At 41.0% G+C, this 24,633-nt stretch overlaps 1 protein-coding gene across 2 annotated transcripts in view; it reads right to left on the bottom strand.

Annotated features, from left to right (window-relative positions):
• Nucleotides 1-8,497: 8,497 nt before the first annotated feature.
• Nucleotides 8,498-24,633, bottom strand: part of LOC144683561 (cysteine and glycine-rich protein 1-like) — a 33,501-nt gene continuing 17,365 nt past the window's right edge. For both annotated transcript variants that reach the window (XM_078546696.1, XM_078546697.1), the window contains 4 exons: nt 20,240-20,408; nt 15,798-15,927; nt 13,062-13,155; nt 8,498-12,046 (listed from right to left, as the gene is read on the bottom strand). In XM_078546696.1, the coding sequence (XP_078402822.1) occupies nt 11,970-12,046; nt 13,062-13,155; nt 15,798-15,927; nt 20,240-20,408 (470 nt within the window). In that variant the 3' untranslated portion in view covers nt 8,498-11,969. The remainder of the gene's footprint in view (nt 12,047-13,061; nt 13,156-15,797; nt 15,928-20,239; nt 20,409-24,633) is intronic.

Raw genomic sequence — 24,633 nt, forward strand, 5'->3', positions numbered from 1 at the left:
TGGCATACAGGTCTTCGACTTTTGGAATGGGGTGCCTGTCTAACTTAGTTACTTTATTAAGCATCATTTGTAGTCTCCACAAATTCGGATGCTTTGGTCGAGTTTAAGGATGGGGACTATGGGTGCTGCCCATTCTGAGGACTGAACAGATTGTATAACGCCCAGTTTCTCTAGTCTGTTCAGTTCAATGTTGAATTTTTCTCGTAGGGCATACGGCACCGGACTTGCCTTCATGAAGTGAGGGGTTGCTTTCGGATCCACGTGAATCTTAGACTGCAGGCCCTGAATTTTCCCCAGGTTGTTTTTGAAGATGGTGGCGTGCTTTGTAAGAAGCTCTGGTAGCCCACTTGCTCTCAACTGGAAAATTTCAGCCCATTCTAACTTAATCTCCTTTAACCAATTTCCCCCCAGGAGGCTTGGCCTTTCACCTGCCACCACCATCAAGGGTAGCTTTGCCGATTTGCTTTCATAATGGACAGTTACTCTGCTTATGCATTTTACTTGAATATCTTCACCCATATACGTTTTTAGCTTGGCGGCTGTTTCTTCTAAACTTAATTGATTTTCACCGTTATTCAAATATTCAAAGGCATGTTCCCAAATTACTGTTAGCGGTGGCTTCTGTATCCACTTCCATTTTAACAGGTTTGCCATTTACTTTCACTGTGACAAATATTGGTTCTGTCTTTCCAAATTTCAGATCAAACAATGAGTAAATGTCTGAATCTGTTACTTCAGGCTGTTCTACATTGTAAATTCCATTGTGCTTTTTCTTTTGTTTACAAGCCTGCTTGAATCTTTCCTTGCATTGCCTCATCATATTTCCATTTCTATGATAATAGTGGCATTCAATTTTTTGAAACTGTAAATCATCATAAGACTGCTTGTTTCCACCTCTATTAAAATTATTCTTTGATTTCGCTGCTAAGTTATTTTTCTTTCTTCTTCGGCTAGCGGAGGCTGTTGCCCGCTTCTCAGCAGAGTTTTGCTTTTATGCCCCTCTTTCAGCTGAACCCAACCAACATGGAGCACAGCCCCATTTTATGCACCCTGTATTGCTTTTGAATCTCTTATTGCGCTTTCCAGGGCCAGCGCTATCTCTAGCGCCTTCTTGAAATCCAGATTCACTTTGGACAACAATCTTTTCTGAATAGTATCCTCTTTCACACCACATACTAAACAATCTCTGAGAATGTCATTCAGAGTTGTACCAAACTCACAATGTTCTGTTAACTGCTTCAAATTTGCCACATAGCATACAATTGTCTCACTCAGGGTTCTATTTCACAATTTAAACCTGAACCTCTGCTTTGTGACTGAGAACGTGGGTTGAAACTGACCCTTCATGAGATCTACCAATTCATTAAAATGTTTCGAATCTGGGGCACTGGGTGCTGTCAAACTTCGAATCAGACTGTAAGTTTTGCTCCCTAAAGTACTCAAGTGGATCGCTTGCCTCTTCCTCCTAATCTCATTCATTTGAAAAAAGAATGTGAGGCATTCTATGTATTGAGGCCAATCATCTGTGGCAAAAGGATCAAGTCTCTCAAATGGTGGCATTTTGAGAGGTGATAACTTCTTCAATTCTAACGAAGCTTGCTAGTTAGAATCACTGGGTGAGGTACAATGCCAAGTTCTTTTAACTTGATTCCTTCCATTCAATCTTGTTTTATCCTCATCAGTTTGTTGTAGGGTGGCCAAGTTGTGCTATTAATGGTAGAGTTGATCCACAGACATTTCTTGGGTGGAAACTTTAAGTTTATTTACAATATACTCAGCAGCAACTACACATGTGCTTTCAACTCCAACTCTAACGCTACACTGTCTCTGAGGCAGTCCAAGCTGCTATCCTATTGATTACTATAGATCATGTGATCTTGCCTAACAAGCATTATTCTTAAAGGTGTATTACACACTAAATAAAACCACAATTACTACAAAAGCCAAAATATTTTCAAAATTGGATGATAGTTCTGGATTCTGACAGATCCCTCAGACATTTACACTCTCTGGGCATTTCTGTTTTAATAGAATTTAATAGAATAGAAATAGCTTCAGAACATTTGTACATGCATACCTCAATGCTCCTGGAAGGCTCCCAAGTGGTTTTACGCCAAACAGATAATAGTGTAACATATGGACATAATCTGAAGTACATTTATATAAATATTTTTAAACTATATGTATCTATGTATAACAAATATAGTTTATTGGGAGAGAGCTGAATAATTGTAAAGATAAAGTTGAAGTGGGGTGTACTTGGGGTTTTAAGGCATGGCTAGCATCCAGAAAGCACCTGGAATTATGTAAATAAGGTTATGTATAGCAGCTCTTCTGCATCTGAGCCCATTTCTAAAAGGTCCCATTATGCAACATTTTCTAATCCATTTTATTATTAATTTGCACAATAAAAAGGTTTAGTATTAAATTAACAGTCTAGCTCAGCCATAAGGAAGACTGCTCTCAGAAATTGAAACATCACAGTACAGTAGTGATTCTACAGCTGGGATTTCAATCACATTATTGTCACATGAGTTATGATGATATAAAGGCACCAATCGCTCAGAAGGGATTGTGATAACATGTGTGGGTTCATTTACTATTTCTAAGTACACGTGAACAGATGTGCATGGACAGGAAGCCTGAGGACATCAGAGCTGCATGTTGGTGTTCTGCTTCAGGTTAAAGTGAAATGGAGGTTGGTCACGTGATACATTTTGCTTGAAGTGATGCCTTGCTGCTATTCTTTAAAGGCATATTCAAACAACCCCCTTTCTTTTCAAAGAATGCTCTTCCCCCTACCCCCACTTCCAATGAAGTATAACTATTTATAACGCATGTTCATGTTTAGTTACCATTACACAAGTGTCTAACACTGGTGAATCTATGGGCGGAATTTTACGCCTCGCAGGTGCCCGGCCCAATCGGGTGTAAAATAGCGCCAGATGGCATCGGGGAAGCGTCCCGACATCATCAAGCACTCATTTTGGTTGGAACAAATTTTTGTCACCTTGGCTGGTTGCCCTGTGCCTTCTGTAGAATCCTGGATGCAAACTTGTTGTCCCAACTGTAAACTTGTCAATTCTGTACCCGCATTTTTATCGTGCACGTTGGTCATCTTCTCCTGCAGTTTTAGAAGTTGCTCTTTGGTTTCTGAGAGAGTACAATGGGTAAGAGTAAGTAAATTGGTACGGAATGGTCTGTCAAACATGAGCTCTGTTATGGAATAGTTTCACTTAAATGTGTTACTCTCAGATGTAACATTGCAATGTGTAGATCTTGCTTGGTCTGTCTACATTGAAGAATTAGGGATTTCACAGTGCGAATCATTCATTCAATTAGGCCATTAGGTCTAGGATAATGGGGAGAAGTAGTAGTGTGATCGATATTCCACTTCATTCACATATCCTGAAATGGCTTACCAATAACTTGCAGACCATTATCCATTACGATCTCTCTGGGCACACCAAATAAACTGAAAATAGCAATTAGAGTGTATGTGACAGTTATGCTTGATGGATTGTGCAATTGTGAAATAATGGTGTACCTAGTAGTTAATGATGACGATGAAGTCAGTGTTATGGATGTGAAAGAGGTTAGATGGGCAGGAACCTCCTGAGTAATCAATGGTTCTTTGTGCTGACTTGGCTTATGCTCTTGACATGCCTTGCACTTCTTGATGATGTCTTCAATGACATTGTTCATACCCAGCCAACAGAGTGCCTCCCTTTTCATCAAATCTATGCCCATGTGTGAGTGAGTGATGGTACCTATGTTTTCCACTAAATTGATGGTGTGAATCATGTATTTGCCACTCTTTGTCTCTTCGTGAAAATTATCATGATGTTTTGGTTTGTCAGCCGCCTCATATATATGTTTCTGACGAGATACCTGATGGTCATTCTTAATGCTTGAAGGTACCCGTTTTATATGGTCTGTTTGGATTAGTGCACGCTGTTTTGTGGCCCCATCAGCCTTTGCCCTATGGCACTGTTGTTGCCAATGGCCCTTTTTGCCACATGCTTTACAGAATCACTGGAAAGGTGGGCATTTCCTTGGTGCATGCAGAAGGCATGTTAAGTTTGGGTACTCTAGCAAGTGTGTCAACAATTGGGGTGGTACCTAGGACTTGTAAGCTCTGTCAACCTGCAAGGATTACTTTGTACTTACTTCCATCCTTGAGTAGTTCTTTGATGCTATCTGTTCTTCTAAGCTGATCTTTCTGGAATTCTTCCATGGCAGTGGATGCAATCATCAACTCAACAATTCTGTCTGCTAGCTCTGTGTTTGAAAAATCATAGTACGTACTTTTCCCTGCATCTGCTGATGAAGTGGTCTATGGGTCCTATAGGCTGTTGTCAAAATGACGTGGCCTCTAGTCGATGAATGTGGAAGTTTAGCCTGGTACTGAACTGGTCTTCCAATGTAGTCCATATCTTTTGGGGATCCATAAACTCTTTTGCTGTTTAATCCTGACATGTTCAGCCTATGTAGCCCGTCATTCATAATTGCTTGGTGAATTTTTATAGCTTGCTTTTCTAGTTCAGATACACCTGAAACAGGGAACCATAGCTCTGTGCGCTGATTGAATATTTTGAATTGGATAGTAGGGCAGCTGCATTCCAATTTAAACTGGGGAATTTTGTGGACATTTAACTTTCCTTCGCTTATAGTACCTAGGATGAATGTCGTTATAGCTGCTTTCACACGCTTTTCCGATGCTCCGCCCATTATAATCGCGGCCTTCCCTGGCCCAAATTTTATGAAGCTTTTTGTTTGTTTTTTGTTTTGCTGGACTCTCCCACGCTCATACCCTGGTCACTTGTCTTCCCTGACTGAGCTAACCAGGTGCTGGTCCTCTCGGCATGCCAGCCTTCTCACCGCGAGGGACCTGCCTTTACTTGAGCACAATTTCTGCACTCTGCCTTCAAAGTCTTTCTGTGCATTCGCCACACTGCGGTTGAAACACTCCAACACTGCAGTCTGATCAGGCGTCGAGGGTCATCTCATAGACTCATAGACGTTTACAGCACAGGAAGCCATTCGGCCCACTATGTCCACGCTGGTCAACAAATATCTGACTACACTAAACGCATTTTCCTGCACTTGGCCCATATCCCTAGAGGCTATGGCAATGCAAGTGGATATCTAAATACTTCTTAAATATTACGAGAGTTTCTGACTCAACCACCCTTTCAGGCAGTGAGTTCCAGACTCCCACCACCACCTGGGTGAAAAAATTTCTCCTCAACTCCCCTCTTAGCCTTCTACCTCTTACCTTAAACCTATACCCCCTGGCTATTGATCCCTCTACTAATGGAAAAGGGCCTTCATTTCCACCCTATCTATGCTCCTCATAATCTTATACACCTCTATCAGGTCCCCTTTCAACATTCGCTGCTCCAAGGAAAACAACCCCAGCCTATCCAATCTTTCCTCATAGCTCAGATCCTCCAGCCTAGGGCAGCATCCTGGTAAATCTCCTCTGCATCCTTTCCAGTGCAATCACATCCTTCCTATAATGTGGTGACCAGAACTGCGTGCAGTACTCCAGTTGTGGCTTAACCAGTGTTTTATACAGTTCCAGCATAACCTCCCTGCTCTCGTATTCTATGCCTCAGCTAATAAAGGCAAGTATCCCATATGCCTTCTTAACCACCTTATCTATCTGCCCTGCTACCCTCAGGTATCTGTGGATATGCACACCAAAGTCCCTCTGATCTTCAGTACTTTCCAGGGTTCTACCATTCATTGTGTAATCCCTTGCCCTGTTAGCCCACCCCAAGTGCATTACCTCACACTTTTCTGGGTTGAATTCATTTGCCACTACTCTGCCCACCTGACCAGTCCATTGATATCATCCTGCAGTTTATGGCTATCCTCCTTAATATTTACCACCCTACCAATTTTCATGTCATCCACGAACTTCGTGATCGCACCCCCTACATTTAAGTCCAAATCATTCATGTACACCACAAACAATTAGGGCCCCAGCACCGAGCCCTGCGGAACCCCACTGGAAACAGACTTCCAGTCACAGAAACATCCCTCTACATCACCCTCTGCTTCCTGCCTCTCAGCCAATTTTGGATCCAACTAGTCACTTTGCCTTGGATCCCATGGGCTCTTACTTTCTTGACCAGTCTGCCATGAGGGACCTTATCAAAAGCCTTGCTAAAGTCCATGTAGGCTACATCAAATGCATTACCCTCAACAACACTTCTGGTTACCTCCTCAAAAAATTCGATCAAATTTGTTAAACATGACCTTCCCTTAACAAATCCATGCAGACCATCCCTGATTAATGCATGTCTCTCCAAGTGCAGATATATTCTGTATCTCAGAATTCTTTCTAGTAAGTTCCCCACCACTGAGGTTAGACTGACTGGCCTGTAATTTCCTGGTCTATCCTTTCCTCCCTTTTTTAATAATGTGACGTTAGCAGTCCTCCAGTCCTCTGGCACCTCACCTGTGGCCAGAGAGAATTTAAAAATTACTGCCGGGGCCCCTGATATCTGTTCCCTTGCCTCTCTCAACAGCCTGGGATACATCTCATCCAGGCCTGCAGATTTATCCATTTTTAAGCCTCCTAAACCCCCTAGTACCTCCTCTCCATGTTAACTTCCTCTAATATTTCAGTTCTCCGCCCTGATGTCTATACCTGAGTTTCCCTTTTCCATTGTGAAGACTGACGCAAAGTATTCATCGAGGACTGTATTCACGTCTTCCAGGTCCACACAGATCACCTCAAAGGTCACCTAATTGGCCCTTCTCTTTCCCTAGTTGTTCTCATGCCATGTAACATGATCTAAGACTGTTCACCATGTCACATCTGTACTGAATTTTGCTGCCAGGCTGAGCACTATGTTGTTTAGATGGAACCACTGCTGCACACCATGTCATGTGCGTTACGATGATATAAAGGCACCACTCGCTCATCAAGGGATTGTGCAAACAGGTTGGGGGTTCATTTATTAATTCTAGGCATATGTGAACAGATATACATGGGCAGAAAGCTTGAGGACTGTAGCTTATGTGAAAATGTTTAATACTGACATTGCAAACCTGGAAAAGTCTTCTATTCGCCTGGAGGAGCATCCCTCTACTTGGCAAGTGGTAAACTTAGATACACATAACTCAAGAAATTCTCCCAGGTGCATAGTGAACACAAGGAGTTCCTGGAATATAAACTATATTCAAATTCTATTGTACATAATTATATTTATGTTTGCAGCCAAATAAGTGTGTAAGAATTTAGCTGGTTCCTTTTATCCCTAATATGAGAACTTTTTAAAGAAGCATTGAACATTTAAATGGGTATACATGGCATACATAAGCAGAACTTTTAAAACATGGCTCATATCTTTGTGAAACAATTTCAGAACATTGATGTTGCACATGTCATGGCCACAGTCACTTTCAAAGCCATTGCATTTGGTTTCTATTTAATGACAGGAATTCCTGATGATAATAATCTTAACAAGCCTATTGGTTACTGATTTCCTGTTCTGAAACACAACAGTAAGCTGCACAGGAAGTCAGACTGGGAAAATTTAGCATGTGCTTTGGGTACTTATAAACTCTGAAATGTTACTTCAATTAAGCCTTCTTATACAGTCTTAATTAGTGTTATTTCTTACTTTAAATGCTGAACTTAAAAGTTTGAACTGTACTGATGCATAGGCATTCCAATAATACATATATGTTTATACTACTGTAACTGAATTAAGGAGGCTATACAATCAGGAATATGAGAATAGGAGGGAGGAAACAGAGGTAGTTAGAGAGAGAGAGAGAGAGAGAGAGAGAGTGTGAGTCATTCATCTTTGATCATTTGAGAGATAACAGCTTGGAGATTCCTCTTGTGCAGCACCAGACCATTAAACTATAAATGAACCTCTACAATAATATGAAAAACAAAGAAAATGGATGTAGCTTTACTTATATTCAGTTTTATTGTAGTTTTCTTAAGAAAATGGTGACTACTGTTTATGTATTATAAACAGCAGTTCTGTATTTGCGAAGCTGTATCGTTATTCATGATAGGGTGAAGTTAGTTAGTGTAGCAAGCATGTTTAAAACATTAAGGGGTAGAAATTCATCTTGAATGGTAACACAAAACAGGCAGTTTCAGATCAGCTACCTGTTCAGCAGAGCAACTGATATTCAGATCAATTTAGTCAATGGAATTAAATAAGGTGCTCTATATAATCAGTGGCCAATCCAATAACATCCATTGTGTGCCACACCCGAGATATATTTCTAATCAAGACTCTAGCTATCAAACTTGCACTGAGCTGGGTTGAGGCAACTTTGTGGGTGTGGGTGGAGAAGCGTATAAAAATGAAGTTTTAAATCCTCTAGTTGTTGAATGTAATATTGTAAGTGAATTAATGAAGCTTGGCCTAGTTGTCCATAATTTTGTGAATATCCTAAAAGTAGTGATATAATCAAGAGGAACTTTGGTTTCTGTGTTACAAATCACAAAAAGCAAAAGCACCATTTGATTTATTTATTACTTAAAATCTGCTGCAAACAATGAGACACAGAATTAAAGTAACGGTATGTGATTAGCTGCTGTCACAGGCTACAAGTATTATAAATTGCTTACATTAGCATATAAATATATTGTATATGGTACATAGAACAGGAAGGCAATATTTTAAGAATAGTCCCTGCTTAAAGGTAACATTTTAAATGATTAATAGACATTGCAATTAGAAGTTTTCACTAGCACCACGGATGTTAAATGCATCAAGCAAAAAAGAAAACCCACAATGGAGTAGAGAATCATCTTGAGCCACAGCAAAAAAAGAGTCCAGCACTTCCTGCCCATTATATGCCCCATTTGTTATTCAATTCCATTGAAGTCAATGGAACTGAATATGGGGCAAGGAGAACTATAACAGGTGCCAGATAGGATGCCACCCATGATGAATATCTACCTCAGTGTGTTCTGCATATATCATTTCTTGGGGGTTAGAATATAAAAAGTAGGCAATACTTGCTTCACAAAAATGTGAATTCTTACAAGTTGGCACAGGGGCCTGGAGTGAGGAGACAAGGCATGGTCCCACAGGATTGAACAATGGTCAAGTGTTCCCCTTCATGGAAGGTGTGAGGGTCACAGTGGGGAAAGGCAGTGAACCCTAAAACCACAACTCTAAGTGTATTGGGACACCAGGGTTTGAACCTTGGATATTTTACACACTTTTGCTGAGTACTCCATTGCTGAGCTCCTTCGACTCTAGATCTGAGTCAGCAAGATCAAGAATTTAAAATTGTATTGTTCTATAGAGAAAAAAAAAAACTATGGTACAAAGAACAATAGACAAATCATCCAAATCCTTATATACTTTTTCTAAACCACAGTTTTATTGATGACATTTAGAAAGCTTCTCTCCCCTCAGGAGATAGAAGATACATTGTGAACTAATACTTGTGTGAACTAATATCACCACCCCCCCACCCTTAGTTTGCCAAGTTTTAGTCAACTCCTTCCTGTATGTAGGATTCAATAATGGAGAGAGAGATGTCCTTCTTTCTCCTCATGCTAATACGGAGTGAGTATCTAGCTCAAAATTAAAAACTTTGAAACGTTGGTCCTTTTTGGGTTCTACAAATTGGGATTTAAAAAAAAAACATTCGCGAAAAATACCGAGATGCACAAAAAGAAAAAAAACAATCACTTTGTTTGCTGTGGGAGGGGTCCAATTGGTTTTTAATAAACCGCAGGAGTTTTAGAAGTCAATGCTTTTGTGCACATGAAAAAAATTAAAGACGAACATGTTTAAGGAAAAAAGTATAACAGATAAAAATCAATGAGCACAATTATTTGCTTACAAGCTAAAACTGAGTTTTAATTTGCAAAGTTTTATATGCGATAGCCTGTGAATATGAAATCCATGGTCCTACCTATTTGGAGCCGGGTTTACATTTAATTCCCAAAAGGGAAAAAAGACAGGAATTTAACCAAATGCATCTTCCAGGATCTCAATTTTAAAAGTTAGGAGGATTCTTCTGAAAGCAAAATACTTGTAGTGGTGCACTTGTTCACTCATTAGGTATGGTGTTAGTATGAGCTTTGGTTATTAAACTACCATCTGAAAAAACACAGTTGGCAAAATTTACTTCAATCATTTGAATTTCCAGTTCCACAAAATTTATCTGTTCAATATTGTGCAACTAAATCTAAGTAAACCCAACACTCAACAATTGCTTACTTTATCCTTGTCACACTCATTATTTGGAAGAGACACTAACATTGATAAGTAAAAAGACTTGGGGTTGGGAAAGATGTGTAGCTTTCAGGTGCCAAGCCCCACACTCCGACTTTGCCAGTATTCTCCTACAGCACTTCTCAGGACAATACACCTTGCAGCTCCACTCATGCCTCTCTCCAGGAAATTCACAGCCCCATCAAAGTAGCCAACATTCGCCCTCATCCTCCTGCCCTCTCACATCCATGCCTCACAGTCACCCTCCATAAATGTTGTCTTTTCCTCCTCTCCACACAAGCCATTACAAACATTCATGCACCTCTGCTTTCTCTTCCTACAGGGCAAGAGAGCACATAAACTTTCCGAGAGACAGAGATCCAGGGAGGAGGGTACTATCCCTACAGTGACAGGTGTCTTGTAAGCCACGCATAATACATGTTCACCTGCTTTATTTGCAAGGTGGTCTTGTTCCAGGAGGCTGCAGATGTCAGCAGAGACCTGTAGTGAGCATCCGAGCCTCCTGAGGCACTGGTGTAAGATACAGAGAGCAGACCCTCTGCCTGTAGACCCCGAGTTGGGGGGGTCTCACCTCCTTCCAGCTGGATCTCAGCAGCCATACCCTCTGCCCTGTGGAGGGGCATGTGGCTAGGGAGAAGGTAGTTGGTGCTGTTGGCAGTGGTGTAGTTTTTGTTCTTGCCCCTCAGAGGTGCAAGGTACATCTGCATAAGCTGTTCTCATACAGTGGCAAAGGCTGGCAGTAGAGACGTGTAGCTGATGGTACGTGAAGTGCCAGACAGGCGAAGTGCCTTGGCACGAACAGCAGTCTCTCTCCAGCTTATCAACTTCACTGAAAATGTCTTCCCACTGTTCACTCAAGGGTGACCATGGCATGGAGAGGATAACAGGGTGAGGGTGTCACTGGTAAATTGCTGCCAAATTTGGGAAACAGGTCTGCTAGCTGAGAAATCCAGAAAGGAGGGTTAAAAATAGCTCTTTGGTTTTTTTAGTTAAGTTAATAACTCAACCAATAAATCCAAAGGTTCCCCACTTGCCTTCAATCCTGCCTCAGAAACTCGGAAAAAGGTCCCAACACCAATTTCAGCAAGTTTAATTTCCCACGTGCTCTCTTTCCTCCTCTTGCCTAGAAAAACTCCCCCCACCAACCCCCTCAATTAATTTAAAATCAGATTGAAACTTCGCTGGTCTGTGCAAGCTAACAAACCTCCAATAGTCCTCTCGAAAATTACCCATACTACTATAGCATTCATGACATTGTTGTGCTACAATAACATGCAGGACAAGACAGACAAATCTTTTATTATAAACTAAGTTTTGATTTAGTGAAATAGTGCAGAGCAAAACTTAAGTATAGAGTGGCAAGAATTGTAACTGTCAAGACCTTGCAAATCCAAACGACTATGTCACCAATCACTGGCAAATTCAATGCACTAAAACTAAATTTTTGGACATGTTAGATCATCCATTTTCATTCATTTCCATTTTGTTATTTTAACCTTAAAACACTAGTCATTAGATTTGGATAACCACTGTGACATTTAGAAATGGCATACGAAGTAGCTTGTGCTAAGCAATACAGAAATTCTAGAAAACATTTGTAGTTTAGAACACACACAGTGTTGTAAACTGTACTACTACTACTGGAACATTGAAATTCAGCAAATACATTGTAGCCAAGGTCTACACAAGATTAAAGTGTGGTTTGCTTCAGGTTCAGGCTTTCATTATGCTTTACTGGGTGTTGGCAAGTGCACCAGCTCCTTGACCAAAGCCAAATCCTTTAGGTCCAAAACTTTTGCCGTAACAGGCTATGGAAGAAAAGAAAATTCAAATTATGCAAACTGTTAAAAAAAGAGCTTTACAATTATTTAATGCACATTTAAAAGGTCAGTAACTATATGAATACAGCTTCCACACCAGTAGAAGAAATATATTTAACCCGAGTGATTAATTCCAAAAGCTCATGCAAGTCAGGCACAAGAGGGAAAAGTTAAATGGAATATTTTTACCGAAAGACTAACGGAATTATGGAATAAGAGGGCCATTGAAGCAAATAATACAAATTGTTTCAGGAGGCAGTAAGATGCTCAGTTAATTTATTTGTGCCCCAAGCCATGCCAACAGCCTCTGATTATTGCCCAACTCCACTCATGAGGAATGGCCACTAGATAAAAAGGTACTGAAGATCATTCATTGCTTAAGAAACTTCAAGTAATGTTCACTGAATTTGGAGGATGGATAAAAGGAAATTTAGTACAGCAAGGATTAAAAGAAAATGTGGATTATTACTGTAATTACTTCAGGTACTACACTAGGGCAAATTCTCAAACTTTGTGATAGATATTCTGAAAAGATTCCAAGGTTTCAACACGAGGATAATACATTGGGCCAAATTGCCCATACTCTACATTAACTCAGAATAAGAGTTCTGTCCATATAAGAGAGACCTATCACCATGAGAGGCAGGTACTTCAGGTACACAGTGGGGAGCCTTATTCAAAATGTCTTTGCCTCAGTCTTAACAGGGCAAGACTACCAACTTCATTTTGAATTCGTCACTACTCGTTAATAAGAGAAATAAGTCAAAATTGGATGGGGAGGAACATTATAATCTTGATGACCTAAATTTTCATAAGCACTGGCAGCTTTTCAGCAGCTGAAAGCAATGCCAACTGAAATTGGTTGACTCGGATTGTGAGAATTTTAAAAAAAATCCCTGCAATGGACTGATAATGTTTGGAATATTAATTAGTTTACTAATTTCAGATTTCTCCAAAGACAACAATTTTGCAATTGTAGCTAACAATTAAAACAGAATCAAACCTTTGCAATAGATCTCGCCATCCTTGTCAGCCAATGTTGTGGACTCCAGGCCTTTCCCACATTTAGCACAGCGGAAGCACAGTTTGTGCCAGGCCTAAAATAGGCAAAGACACAAGAGAATAAGACAGAACAATTAAACAATTAGGACCATAAAAACTTTATGAGCACCACAGAAATGCTACCCGTGGCATTGATACATTATATGGCTGATGGAAAGAAAAAGCCTAAGCCATGTGGAGAAAAAAAAAATACAAGACAGCAGGATGTCATCAACCTGGGGGAGAATTTTCTCCCCTTAGGTGGGGGTGGGGGGTGGGTGGGGAGAAGCAGGCAGCCAATCGCCACCCACAATCGGCTGGGTGGGCCAATTAAGGCCCGCCCAGCACGACGCGTACCCGGAAGCGCTGAGCGCTCCCTGTGTAGGCAGGGGTAAGCAGGCTGAGTCAGGGACTGCGCTCTTTCACGCATGCGCACGAAAGAGAGCAGAAATCTCCTCGAGGCACAGAGCTGCCTCAGGGAGATTATTAAAATTTTTCAAAATCAAACTAATCTCCCTGAGGCAGCTCTGTGCCTCGAGGAGATTTCTGCGCTCTTTCGTGCGCATGCGTGAAAGAGCGCAGGCCCCGACTCAGCTTATTCCCCCTGCCTGCACAGTGTCACATGAGCTGGGACATGTCAATGGATTTTACTAAACTTTAAAAACCTTCATGAAACCTCATCCCGCCTGTGGATGAGGTTTCATGATAAATGCGAAGGCCGTCTGGGCTCTTCACCTTAAGGTTGAACGGGCAGCACCATTAATTATTTTAATTGATATTAAAATGGCCTTAACAGGCCTTTGACAGTTCGGCGGGTGCGCAGCCGACTCTGGTGCGTGCCCGCCGATCTGAATGATGCGCGGTGACTCGGGACGCACGCCCGACATCACCACGTGTCAATTTACACGTTGGCAAGTGGGGCACGCCCCACTCGCTGACCCAAAGATGCTAGCCCGGGTTTCTGTCGGTTGTTTTTTTAAAAATTGGCAATTTGGTTTTTTTTAAATTCATTCATGGGATGTGTGCTACGCTGGCTGGGCCAGCATTTATTGCCCATCTCCAATTGCCCTTGAGAAGGTGGTGGTGAGCTGCCTTCTTGAACTGCTGCAGTCCATGTGGTGTAGGTACACCCACAGTGCTGTTAGGGAGGGAATTCCCGGATTTTGACCCAGAGACAGTGAAAGGTGATATATTTCCAGGTCACGATGGCGAGTGGTTTGGAGGGGAACTTCCAGGTGGTGGTTTTCCATGCATCTACTGCCTTAGTCTTTCTACATGGTAGTGGGTTTGGAAGGTGCTGTCTAAGGAGCCTTGGTGAATTCCTGCAGTGCATCTTGTCGATGGTACACACTGCTGCTACTGTGTGTCGGTGGGGGAGGAAGTGAATGTTTGTGGATGGGGTGCTAATCAAGCAGGCAGTTTTGTCCTCGATGTTGTTGAGCTTCGAGTGCTATTGGAACTGCACTCATCCAGGCAAGTGGGGAGTATTACATCACACTCTTGACTTGTGCCTTGTAGATGATGGACAGGCTTTATGGGGTCATGTGGCGAGTTACTCACTGCAGAATTCCTAGCCTCTGACCTGCTCTTGTAGCCAAAGTATTTATATGGCTAGTCCAGTTCAGTTTCTGGTCAACGGTAACCCCCAGGATGTTGATAGTGGGGGATTCTGTGATGGTAATGCCAGTGAATGTCAAGGGGTGATGGTTGGATTCTCTCTTGTTGGAGATGGTCATTGCCTGGTACTTGTGTGGCATGAATGTTACTTGCCACTTGTCAGCCCAAGCCGGGACATTGTCCAGATCTTGCTGCATTTGCGCATGGACTGCTTCAGTATCAGAGGAGTTGTGAATGGTGCTGAACATGTTCCCCACTTCTGACCTTATAATGGAAGGAAGGTCATTGATGAAGCAGCTGAAGATGGTTGGGCTGAAGACACTACCCCGAGGAACTCCTGCAGTGATGTCCTGCAACTGAGATGATTGACCTCAAAAAACCACAACCATCCTCCTTTGTGCTAGGTATGATTCTAACCAGTGGAGAGTTTTGCCCCAGATTCCCATCGACTCTAGTTTTGCTAGGGCTCCTTGATGCCATACTCGGTCAAATGTGGCCTTGATGTCAAGGGCAGTCACTCTCACCCCACCTCTGGAGTTTAGCTCTTTTGTCCATGTTTGAATCAAAGCTGTAATGAAGTCAGGAGTCAACTGATCCTGGCAGAACCCAAACTGAGTGTCAGTGAGCAAGTTATTGCTAAGCAAGTGCTGCTTGATCGCATTGTTGATGATCCCTTCCATTACGTTACTGGTGGTCGAGAGTACACCGGTGGGGCAGTAGTTGACTGGGTTGGATTAGTCCTGCTCTGTGTACAGGACATACCTGGGCAATTTTCCACATTGCTGGGTAGATGCCATTGTTGTAATATCAATCTGAATTTAGTTATTCCAAATTGTGAGTTCAGAGGAGTGCAAATAGCACCTGTGTCATTTTGTTTAAACTTTATTTTGAATTGCTGAATGATTTGAATCTTTTGAACAAAAAAAAAAGTTGCTCCAACACAAGTAGACTATAATTAACTCAGTTTTTCTTTTTGAGTAGTCATTTTTGTTTACTACCTTCAATTATGTAACCATGTAAAAAAAAAACTGTACAGAAAACAGATTACCAACTTCTATTATTTTCAAACAAATTCTATTACCTTGCCAGCTCCAATAATTTTCTCAGCAGCATAAACTGACTGTCCACATCTAGAGCACTTTTCTGAACTGCCAAACTTCTGAGCAAACTTAGATTCATTGACGTTGGTGGTGGGGCAATGAGGTCCAGCTCTGTAAATGCAAAAGTAAAAGTTGAAAATTGGTATTTAGAATAGACCATGTCTAAAGTGCGGGGTGGGCCCCACACACCGACGCGTAAAATGACGCGCAGTGATGTCGGGCGGTTTAGAGTCAGAGTCATAGATAGAGTCAGAGAGGTCTACAGCACAGAAAAAGGCCCTTTGGCCCATCGAGTCTGTGCCAGTCAAACAAGTACCTAACTATTCTTATCACATTTTCCAGCACTAGGCCCATAGCCTTGTATGCCATGGCATCACAAGTGCACATCCAAATACTTCTTAAATGTTATGAGGGTTTCTGCCTCTACCACCCTTTCAGGCAGTGTGTTCCAGATTCTTGCCACGCTCTGGGTGAAATAATTCTTCCTCACATCCCTTCTAAACCTCCTGCCCCTTACCTTAAATCTCTGCCCCCTGGTTATTGATCCCTCCACCAAGGGGAATAATCCCTTCCTGTCTACCCTATAAATGTCCCTCAATTTTATACACCTCAATCATGTCCCCCCTCAATCTCCTCTGCACCAGGGAAAATAACCCCAGTCTATCCAACCTCTCCTCATAACCAAAAGTCTCCAGTCCAGGCAAAAACATCTTGGTAAATCTCCTCTGCACTCTCTCTAGTGCTATCATATCCTTCCTATAATGCGGATTCCAGAACTGCATGCAATACTCTAGCTGTGGCCTAACTTGCATTTATACAGTTCCAGCATAACCTCCCTGCTCTTATATTCTATGCCTTGGCTAATAAAGACAACCACTGAGGTTAGACTGACTGGCCTATAGTTCCCTGGTTTATCCCTTCCTCCTTTCTTGAATAACGGTGCCACATTGGCTGTCCTCCAGTCCTCGGGCACCTCTCCTGTGACCAGATAGGTACTGAAAATTATTGCCAGCGTCCCTGCTATCTCCTCCCTTGCCTCACTCAACAGCCTGGGATACATTTCATCTGGGCCTGGAGATTTATCTACTTTTAAGCCTGCCAGACCACTTAGAATCTCCTCCCTTTCTATGCTAATTTCTTTAATTATATCACAGTCCTTCTGCCTGATTTCCATACCCACATCATCCCTCTCGCTTGTGAACACCGACAAAGTATTCAATTAGAACCCTACCTACGTCTTCCGACTTCACACATAAAGTACCACTATGGTCCTTAATGGGCCCTACTCTTTCCCTAGTTATCCTCTTAACTCTTAAATGCACTTGTAAAATAATTTTGGATTTTCCTTTATTTTACCTGCCAATGTTTTCTTGTGCCCCCTTTATGCTCTCCTAATTTCCTTTTTAAGTTTCCCCCTACACATTCTATACTCCTCTAGGGCTTCTGCTGTTTTGAGCACTCGGTATCTGTCTTTTCCTCTTTATACAATCCTCCATATATCCCTCGGCATCCAGGATTCCCAGGTTTAATTGAATAAATAAAAACTTCTTAAACATTTCATAAACGTGTCCCAGCTCATGTGACACTGTCACATGAGGGGGCGCAAGTAAATTATTTTTAACTTAACTTTAAACTTCAAATCTGAACTTAAACTCCGAGGCAAGACCCAACTCTCCCTCCTCCCGCACAGGTAACGCTGAGCGCTACCGAGCATGCATCATTTTGGGCAGGCCTCAGTTGGCCCACCCACATAAAATGGCGGCGCACAGCCGATCGCAGACGATTGGCTCCACACCCATTTCCGACCAGCCCGCCAGGCAGAAGATTCTGCCCCTAATCTCAGAGGAATTTGTCTGTATTTGAAAACAGAAGAGGCTGAGACAAGGAGGATTGATCTGGCTCTATTCGCCTCCATGCTGAAGCTCCATTGGTGAGAACCTCGAGACATCTGTTGGGACTAGCGACCATTCCTCCGCATGAGGGAGCACCAGATCTATAGCATCAAAACCAGGCGAACTTTATCTTTATGAAGTTTGTTTCTTCAACTGCCCTTCTCTGCAGAGATCCTATTTGTTTTCACATGCGCCCATGTGTGTATGTGTACTGGGGAATTTTAAAAGGGATAGTTACACTTCCAGATTACAAATTGTGTTAACCAGTTTTTGCAACTGGTTTTAAAAAAAGTTTGATTTATTATAAAATCAATCATTGCGTTTACTGAAAGCAGCCTGGTTAAAGTCTCTTTAATTCCGGGTCTAACAGTAGCAAGAGGTAAATCATTGGCCACTTTGGTAAGTTAATTAAACATTTGCACTAATGGTACGACCTGTGGAGTAGTGGGGCTAGATAAACTGTGCACTCCTCCCACTCCGGTCATAATAATGCTCAAGGCTTATGGGCAGAATCCTCTGCCTGTCGGACGGGCCGGTTGGGAGCTGGCGTGGGCGGGTGCGGAGCCGATCACCACCATTTTACGTGGACGGGCCAATTAAGGCCCACCCAGCGTGACACGCACCTGGTAGTGTTCAGCGTTAACTGTGCGGGCGGAGGGGGGAGAAGGGAGAGTCGGAGCCTGCGCTCTTACACGCGTACGCACAGAGCTGTCTCAGACAGAAAGTTCAAATCGAAAGTTGGAAAAAGAGAAAAAATATTATTCAGACATGTCCCCTCATGTGATATTGTCATGTTTATCAATTGTCATTAAAAAATTTTATTTAATTAATCAAACCTTCATGAAACCTCATCCTGCCCATGGATGAGGTTTCATGCAAAATGCGAAGGTGGCTTGGGCACTTCACCCGCCCGCCAGCCTTAAGGTTGGACGGGCAGCCCTGTCAATTTGTTTAATTGGTTTATTAATGGCCTTAACAGGCCTTTCACAGTTTGGTGGGCGCGCACCGGAGTCGGCTGCACGCCCACTGAACAAAAGGTCGGAATGACGCACGGTGACGTCGGGACGCACGCCCCAACATCACTGCGTGTCATTTTACAAGTCGGCGTGCGGGCCCAGAAGAGAAAATTCTGCGTTATAAGATGCAATTTTCAGTTGGGCCTCTGAATAGAACAGCATATTGTTTGCTCATCTCAGGCACAAGGCTGCTTAATATGCAGATCAGAATCTTATTTCACTTGCACAATCCTACATTCAAATTTTGAGGTTCAAAGGCCTGAAGTATTATTTTTGGAAGAATTCATGAGGACAGGAAGAGTAAGAAGCATCTACAGAAAAAAGGTACCATGGCCTGTTGCCAGGCTGTATTCCCTCTGGGCTCTGCAGCCCAGCTTAACCTGTCATTCAGCACAGCATGGGAGTTGGCTGATTTCTCCAGAGAGAGCCATGGCAGAGTAGCCATTTAGCACCCGAATGCTGTCATTGACAGCATTCAAATGAGTCCCACACTCAAATGTGTCAGGCTTCATGGGATGGGCTTCAGACAAGCAAAACAGCCAATTCACCTACAACGGGCAGAACCTCCATACCTAAGGCAAAACAGGTTCTGAGATTCATTTTTTTGAATGAAACTGGGTTCATTCATTTGTTCCCCATTCACCCCCGAAAAGAATCATAATAAAACCTCAACATGCATCATTAATTTCTGCATCGCCGATTTAAACATATTTTGCTTGGTTCTGAAGTACAACTAAAACTCAGCAGTGCAACCATTATTTTCATTCTATTCCTTTACTCACCCAAATTACAGTGAATGAGTCTGAGCTGAATTCTTCTAACACCCAACTCTTTATTTAAAACAATCAGGCACATCTTTTACAACCAGGAATTGAGGGAAAGTTCTTTCATTTTAAACTTTTAATTTCAAATTAAAATGAAAATGACAAAGCAACACAAATGTGATAGAGAGCCAATAACACAGGGAAAACTACAGCGGTTTAATTATATTTTAAGTGTACTTTACTGAGCACCATGTTATTAATTAAAGCATCTTAGAGGTAAGGTTAAATGAAACTATTCAGTAATTTAAACAGCTCAAGAGAGTTGATAAAAATATTTCATGTTGAGACATGGCAAAGAACAAGTTAAATTGAAAAATCAGCAAAAAGGACAGTTGAGACACATGATAATGCACAAGTGATTAAATTAGCAGAAGACTAAGGCCATGATCACCTCAGCAGTTGATTACATAAATTAGCAGCCTGAAAATTCATTTACCACAGGCAGAAATTGGGAACAAATATGAGATTGCTGAGGGTAGCAAAAAACAGAAAGGGATAAAAAGAGGGTGAGGCACTATGTAAAGCAATGCACAAGCTTATAACCAAATGAGTTTGGAAAATAGGCATGAGAAAAAGGGATCATTTGAGTAAAGCTATGGTGTTGGCTGAAGAGATCATGCCCAGGCATGACTGAATTTTGCTCAATTCACTGTAACATTGCAATAAAGGCTGTAGATTGAACTTCACTTACTGCACAGGTTTTATTCCCTGATTTGCTCCAGAGTCCATGTTCAGCGTGCCTGCACCCTGGCCATAACCATAGCCTTTGGGTCCATACTTTCTTCCATAGCATGATTTGCAATAGATTTCATCTCCATGCACAGTTAATGTGGTGCTGTCAAGGTTCTTCTTACAGGTCACTAAAAACAAACCAGAGGATTATTAACAGATTGAGTCTGTCAGCACCTGGTATATGGAATATAGCATAGAAGTGGGATAAGTCAAATACCTAGTCACTGACAAATCCAAAAACAAGTCTGTGCACATAGCACCAGGTTATGGTATGCTGCTGTATATTTCTGAATAGCAGCGTTCCACTGTTAAATTGTCTACTATTTACTCCAATAGCACCAGTTACAGTATCAGTGAAATGATGACCACTCACTAGGATACGCTCCTCGCCTCGAAAAAAGGTATTTCATTTATTTCACTTTTTAATTGTACAAACAAGATATTCCTATTGTCTGAGACTTCCAGGCTCATCAGAAAAATATCAGGACATATTTTTGGCTTCATTTTAATATTAACCCAAATCTGCCCCTTTTTTGCTGGTTAAAAAGTTCCTTCACCCTGCTACCCACAAAGTCTACAGCTGCCAAATTATCAACTTACCAATTATTTAGATTTTGGAACCAACTGTCCCCTTCCCCACTTGAATACTGATGCAAGTTTCTGCAGCCATGCCAAGTCTATTTTATTATACAGTCTGTGATATATTTTGTTTGTTTTAAAAGTCAATATTAAAACCCATTTTTGCCATGGGCACCAAATTTATCTCTTAGCTGGTAAGCATAAAATGCCGTTACCCTTACAATAGATTAGGATTTATCAAATCAGCACAGATTGCCTTTCATATCCCATCCACACCCCCACGGAGGCAAGTAACTCAAAAGATGCAATGACACCAAAAAAAGCAGGAGGTAGAGATTATTCCCCAAGCCTATTTCAAATTCCAATTACATTTTTTGGATGAATCTCTATGGTTCAGAACTTGCAGTGCAAATTTGTTTTGGCTACAAACTACAAATCTCTGCCAGTGCAATAAAAAAAAATTGGAAAGCCTCGTGCTTCATAAGTTAAAAGAAACATTATTTACATGACCAAAACCAGCTGCACCCTTAAAATGCTATTTTGAGTCTCTTCTGAAACATTTCCTCCTACATTTCAGAGGCAAGACATTCTAGTGCTTAAAAAGTATTAAGATTGTTCTCAATGATGAGATGCCTGCAATGCAGTTAATTTATTTCCCCAAGTTAAGATAAGATAACACCTTTGCAAAAAATTTATGGTCATCATACAGCTACTATACATTTAGTAATATACATTTAGAGAAAATGATACACAAGATAACCTTTTACAATTCATTTGCCTGTTTATGTGAACTCAGCTATTGATTTTCATGTTTAAAAGTACAGTTCTTCAAAAAAGTTTTTACTTTCCTACCTAAAACTCAGCTTCACACATTCATCAAGGACTACATGGAGTCTGCTCCAATTTTCTTCATGCATTCTTTAAATGCCAAAGTTGTGTCACAAAAGATAAACATTAAAACAAAATTCCAGCTTTCTGAAGTTCTGTTCAGTTGGTTTCCAATTTTCCCTGAATGGGTGGTTTCAATGGAGATAATAAAGGAACTGACAGCATCAACTGGAATGTTATTTTGATCCTTCGTGCAAAATTAAATTTGGCTGTGATCACTCCCAAATACCATGAGTCTCCCAACGTTATTAAAATAAGGGAAATATTTCTGAGGGGAAGGATGAACTATAATTTGTGGATAGATTAGTTTAGCTAGCATGCCTTCCAAAACTCATCCTTTTTAATAAGTTGCTTATGTGTAACATTTAGAATATTCAACTCAGACAGCCTTTGCTTGTTAAAGCGTTCCAGTATCTTGGCTTACCTTTCAACCCATACATGGCAGTCAGACAGACTGTTTTTTTTTAAACAAATTTTGGTTAATATTCAACATTAAATTGGCAAATCCTACATTAAGGTTTCAAAACTGAAAGCACCAGTTGGAAGAGTTCCCAACAGCTGAATACCCAGGGAACAAAGTACACTGCATTTAGCAGAAAATGTCATGCTTTTGTCTCAATATTTAAATCGACATTAGGTTTGTTTCAATAATATTTGACTTTACAAAGCATGATTTTTATTTGGGTTCTTACAGTGGCTAGGTGTCATACATCATCTATGACATATTCCATCCTGCAAAACAGATAACAGACTTGAGAGTGCATGTACCATTGCAGATAAATATTCTGCTGGATGTGAACTGGTTTAGAGACAGGAGTCTCTATTTGACCAGTCTGAACAAATTAGGATTACAAGTAATGGTTCATAACCATTGAAAAGTTGTCAAAGTCTTTATGTTCCAACAGTGCCTACCGTTACAGTCAGATAAAAATTGAGCACTTTGGTGCCATACCATACTTGGCACATGAACCATCCTGCAGCAGCTGGCAATTGTAACTCCTTTAATTCAGTAAATATGCTGAAACTGGAGTTTGTTAAATAGATTCAACTGTAGGAGTTTGTTGCTAACAAAACTAATATCATGCTAATTAAAATGGCAAACATTACATTAAAGGGTCTGTAATTAAAGTCCTGTAAAATATTCAATCAACAGAACTTGCACCCAAAGGCTTGTATTCATTGTACCCCAATAAAACCTTAGAGAATTTAAATTTTGTGGTAGTGGAAATTTCCAATTGATGAAATGATCAAGTGGATGTTATAAAGCTTCATTTCCAGAATACCTTTGATAAAGTGTTATCATCAGGCCAAATTATATTTAAAATATGATATATAATCAACTACTATGGTGGATGGGAAACTGGCTGCAATCATGTAATGGCAGCTGTTATCAATGGAAACTGATCTGTATGGAACCTATATCCCAGTGGAGCCCTGCAGGTTCTGTATCAACTTGTTGTGGTCATCATCCTTAAACTTTGATTTAGATAAGGGCATTAACATAATGTCAAGTTTGTAGGGGACATAAAAATGTGCAAATGGGTTGCAAATTTGGATTAAAATCAATTTCTTGCTGTTCAATTTACCCAAATTAGAGGATTGGGCTATATGTGACAAATGTAGCTAAATGCATCATTATGCGTTTGGTTTTGGGAAAAACCCCAGGCAAGGAGTGGACGTGGAGGGTAATGAAAGTCATTAAAATGTCCACAAGCAGAATGACTGAGAAAATACAGACTTCAGTTGTATTTCTAGGACAATACAAAGAATGCCATGGGAGTGAATTTCCTTGGTTTCCAGGGTTTTAGTCACCTTGGAATGGTGCTATTTTCAGTAGGAAACACATGGTACAGCAACCTCCAGTGCACTTGCAACTTTAAACAGCTCCACCCCCAGGTGTCCTTTTCATTCTCAAGCCATTTCACAACCTGCCAGTTAGACATCACATTTACATGTGGCTGCCTGTTAACCACTTCCTCCAAACATGGGAATTTCCTGGACTTAGCCTGCTAATGAACATAGCAAATTACACTAGTTTCCATTTTGATCAGCAGCTGTCAAGATCAGTTGTCAAGAATGGAAGCAAAGACTTTCTGGCAATAAAGGTGCCATCTGAGGGCTAGAATATGGTTGATTCCTCATGCTGCATTCAAGTCATGGGACAGAGTTTAACCTGGTCACGTGGTACCTCTCTATCTTCTGCTAGATGGGAAGCCTGCTCTAACTGTATTGGTTGAAGGATAACGATGCGGAAGGGTACTGCGGAAATTGCTTCTACAAATGAAGCCATGCGATTTATTAATATCCACCTCCAAAGACTGACAGGATCTTGGTTTAACGTCACATCCGAAGATGGGACCTCCAAGTGTGCAACACTCCCTTGGTTAAAATCAACCCCAAAACATCCTTCGCATTTAAATATTGCAAGTAAATTCTAAAGTGTATATGATGCTGGATCACACAAAAAAAAACAATGCCAGTTTATATGTTTGGAAAAACATCACTGTTTCAAATACATGAGACTATGCACACAGTACACTAAAACCTCAAGTTAGTATTTACAACGTGAGACTAAAGAGGTAAAAATGCATTTAAAATTTTGATTAAGATCAATTTTGATGAATGGACTTGACTTAAAAAGTTTAAATAGTGCGTCATTAGTCTCAAATGAGCATTACATATCTGTATATGGATGAGGACCTATTATGTTGCACATCAGCCGTTACCCTTGGGGATTTCCATTATTGCTCTCTCCCTCCATTTTATTTTCTAAAAAAAAATTTTTTAATTCACTACCTCAGATCTGCCTGTTCATTGTTTCTCCTTGCTCTAATCCTCCCCTATAGAGGCCAGTTAGCTGATGTGAGCTACAGCATCAGCTAAGAG

The sequence above is a fragment of the Cetorhinus maximus genome, chromosome 8 (assembly GCF_964194155.1).
Source record: "Cetorhinus maximus chromosome 8, sCetMax3.hap1.1, whole genome shotgun sequence".
Classification (NCBI taxonomy): domain Eukaryota; kingdom Metazoa; phylum Chordata; class Chondrichthyes; order Lamniformes; family Cetorhinidae; genus Cetorhinus; species Cetorhinus maximus.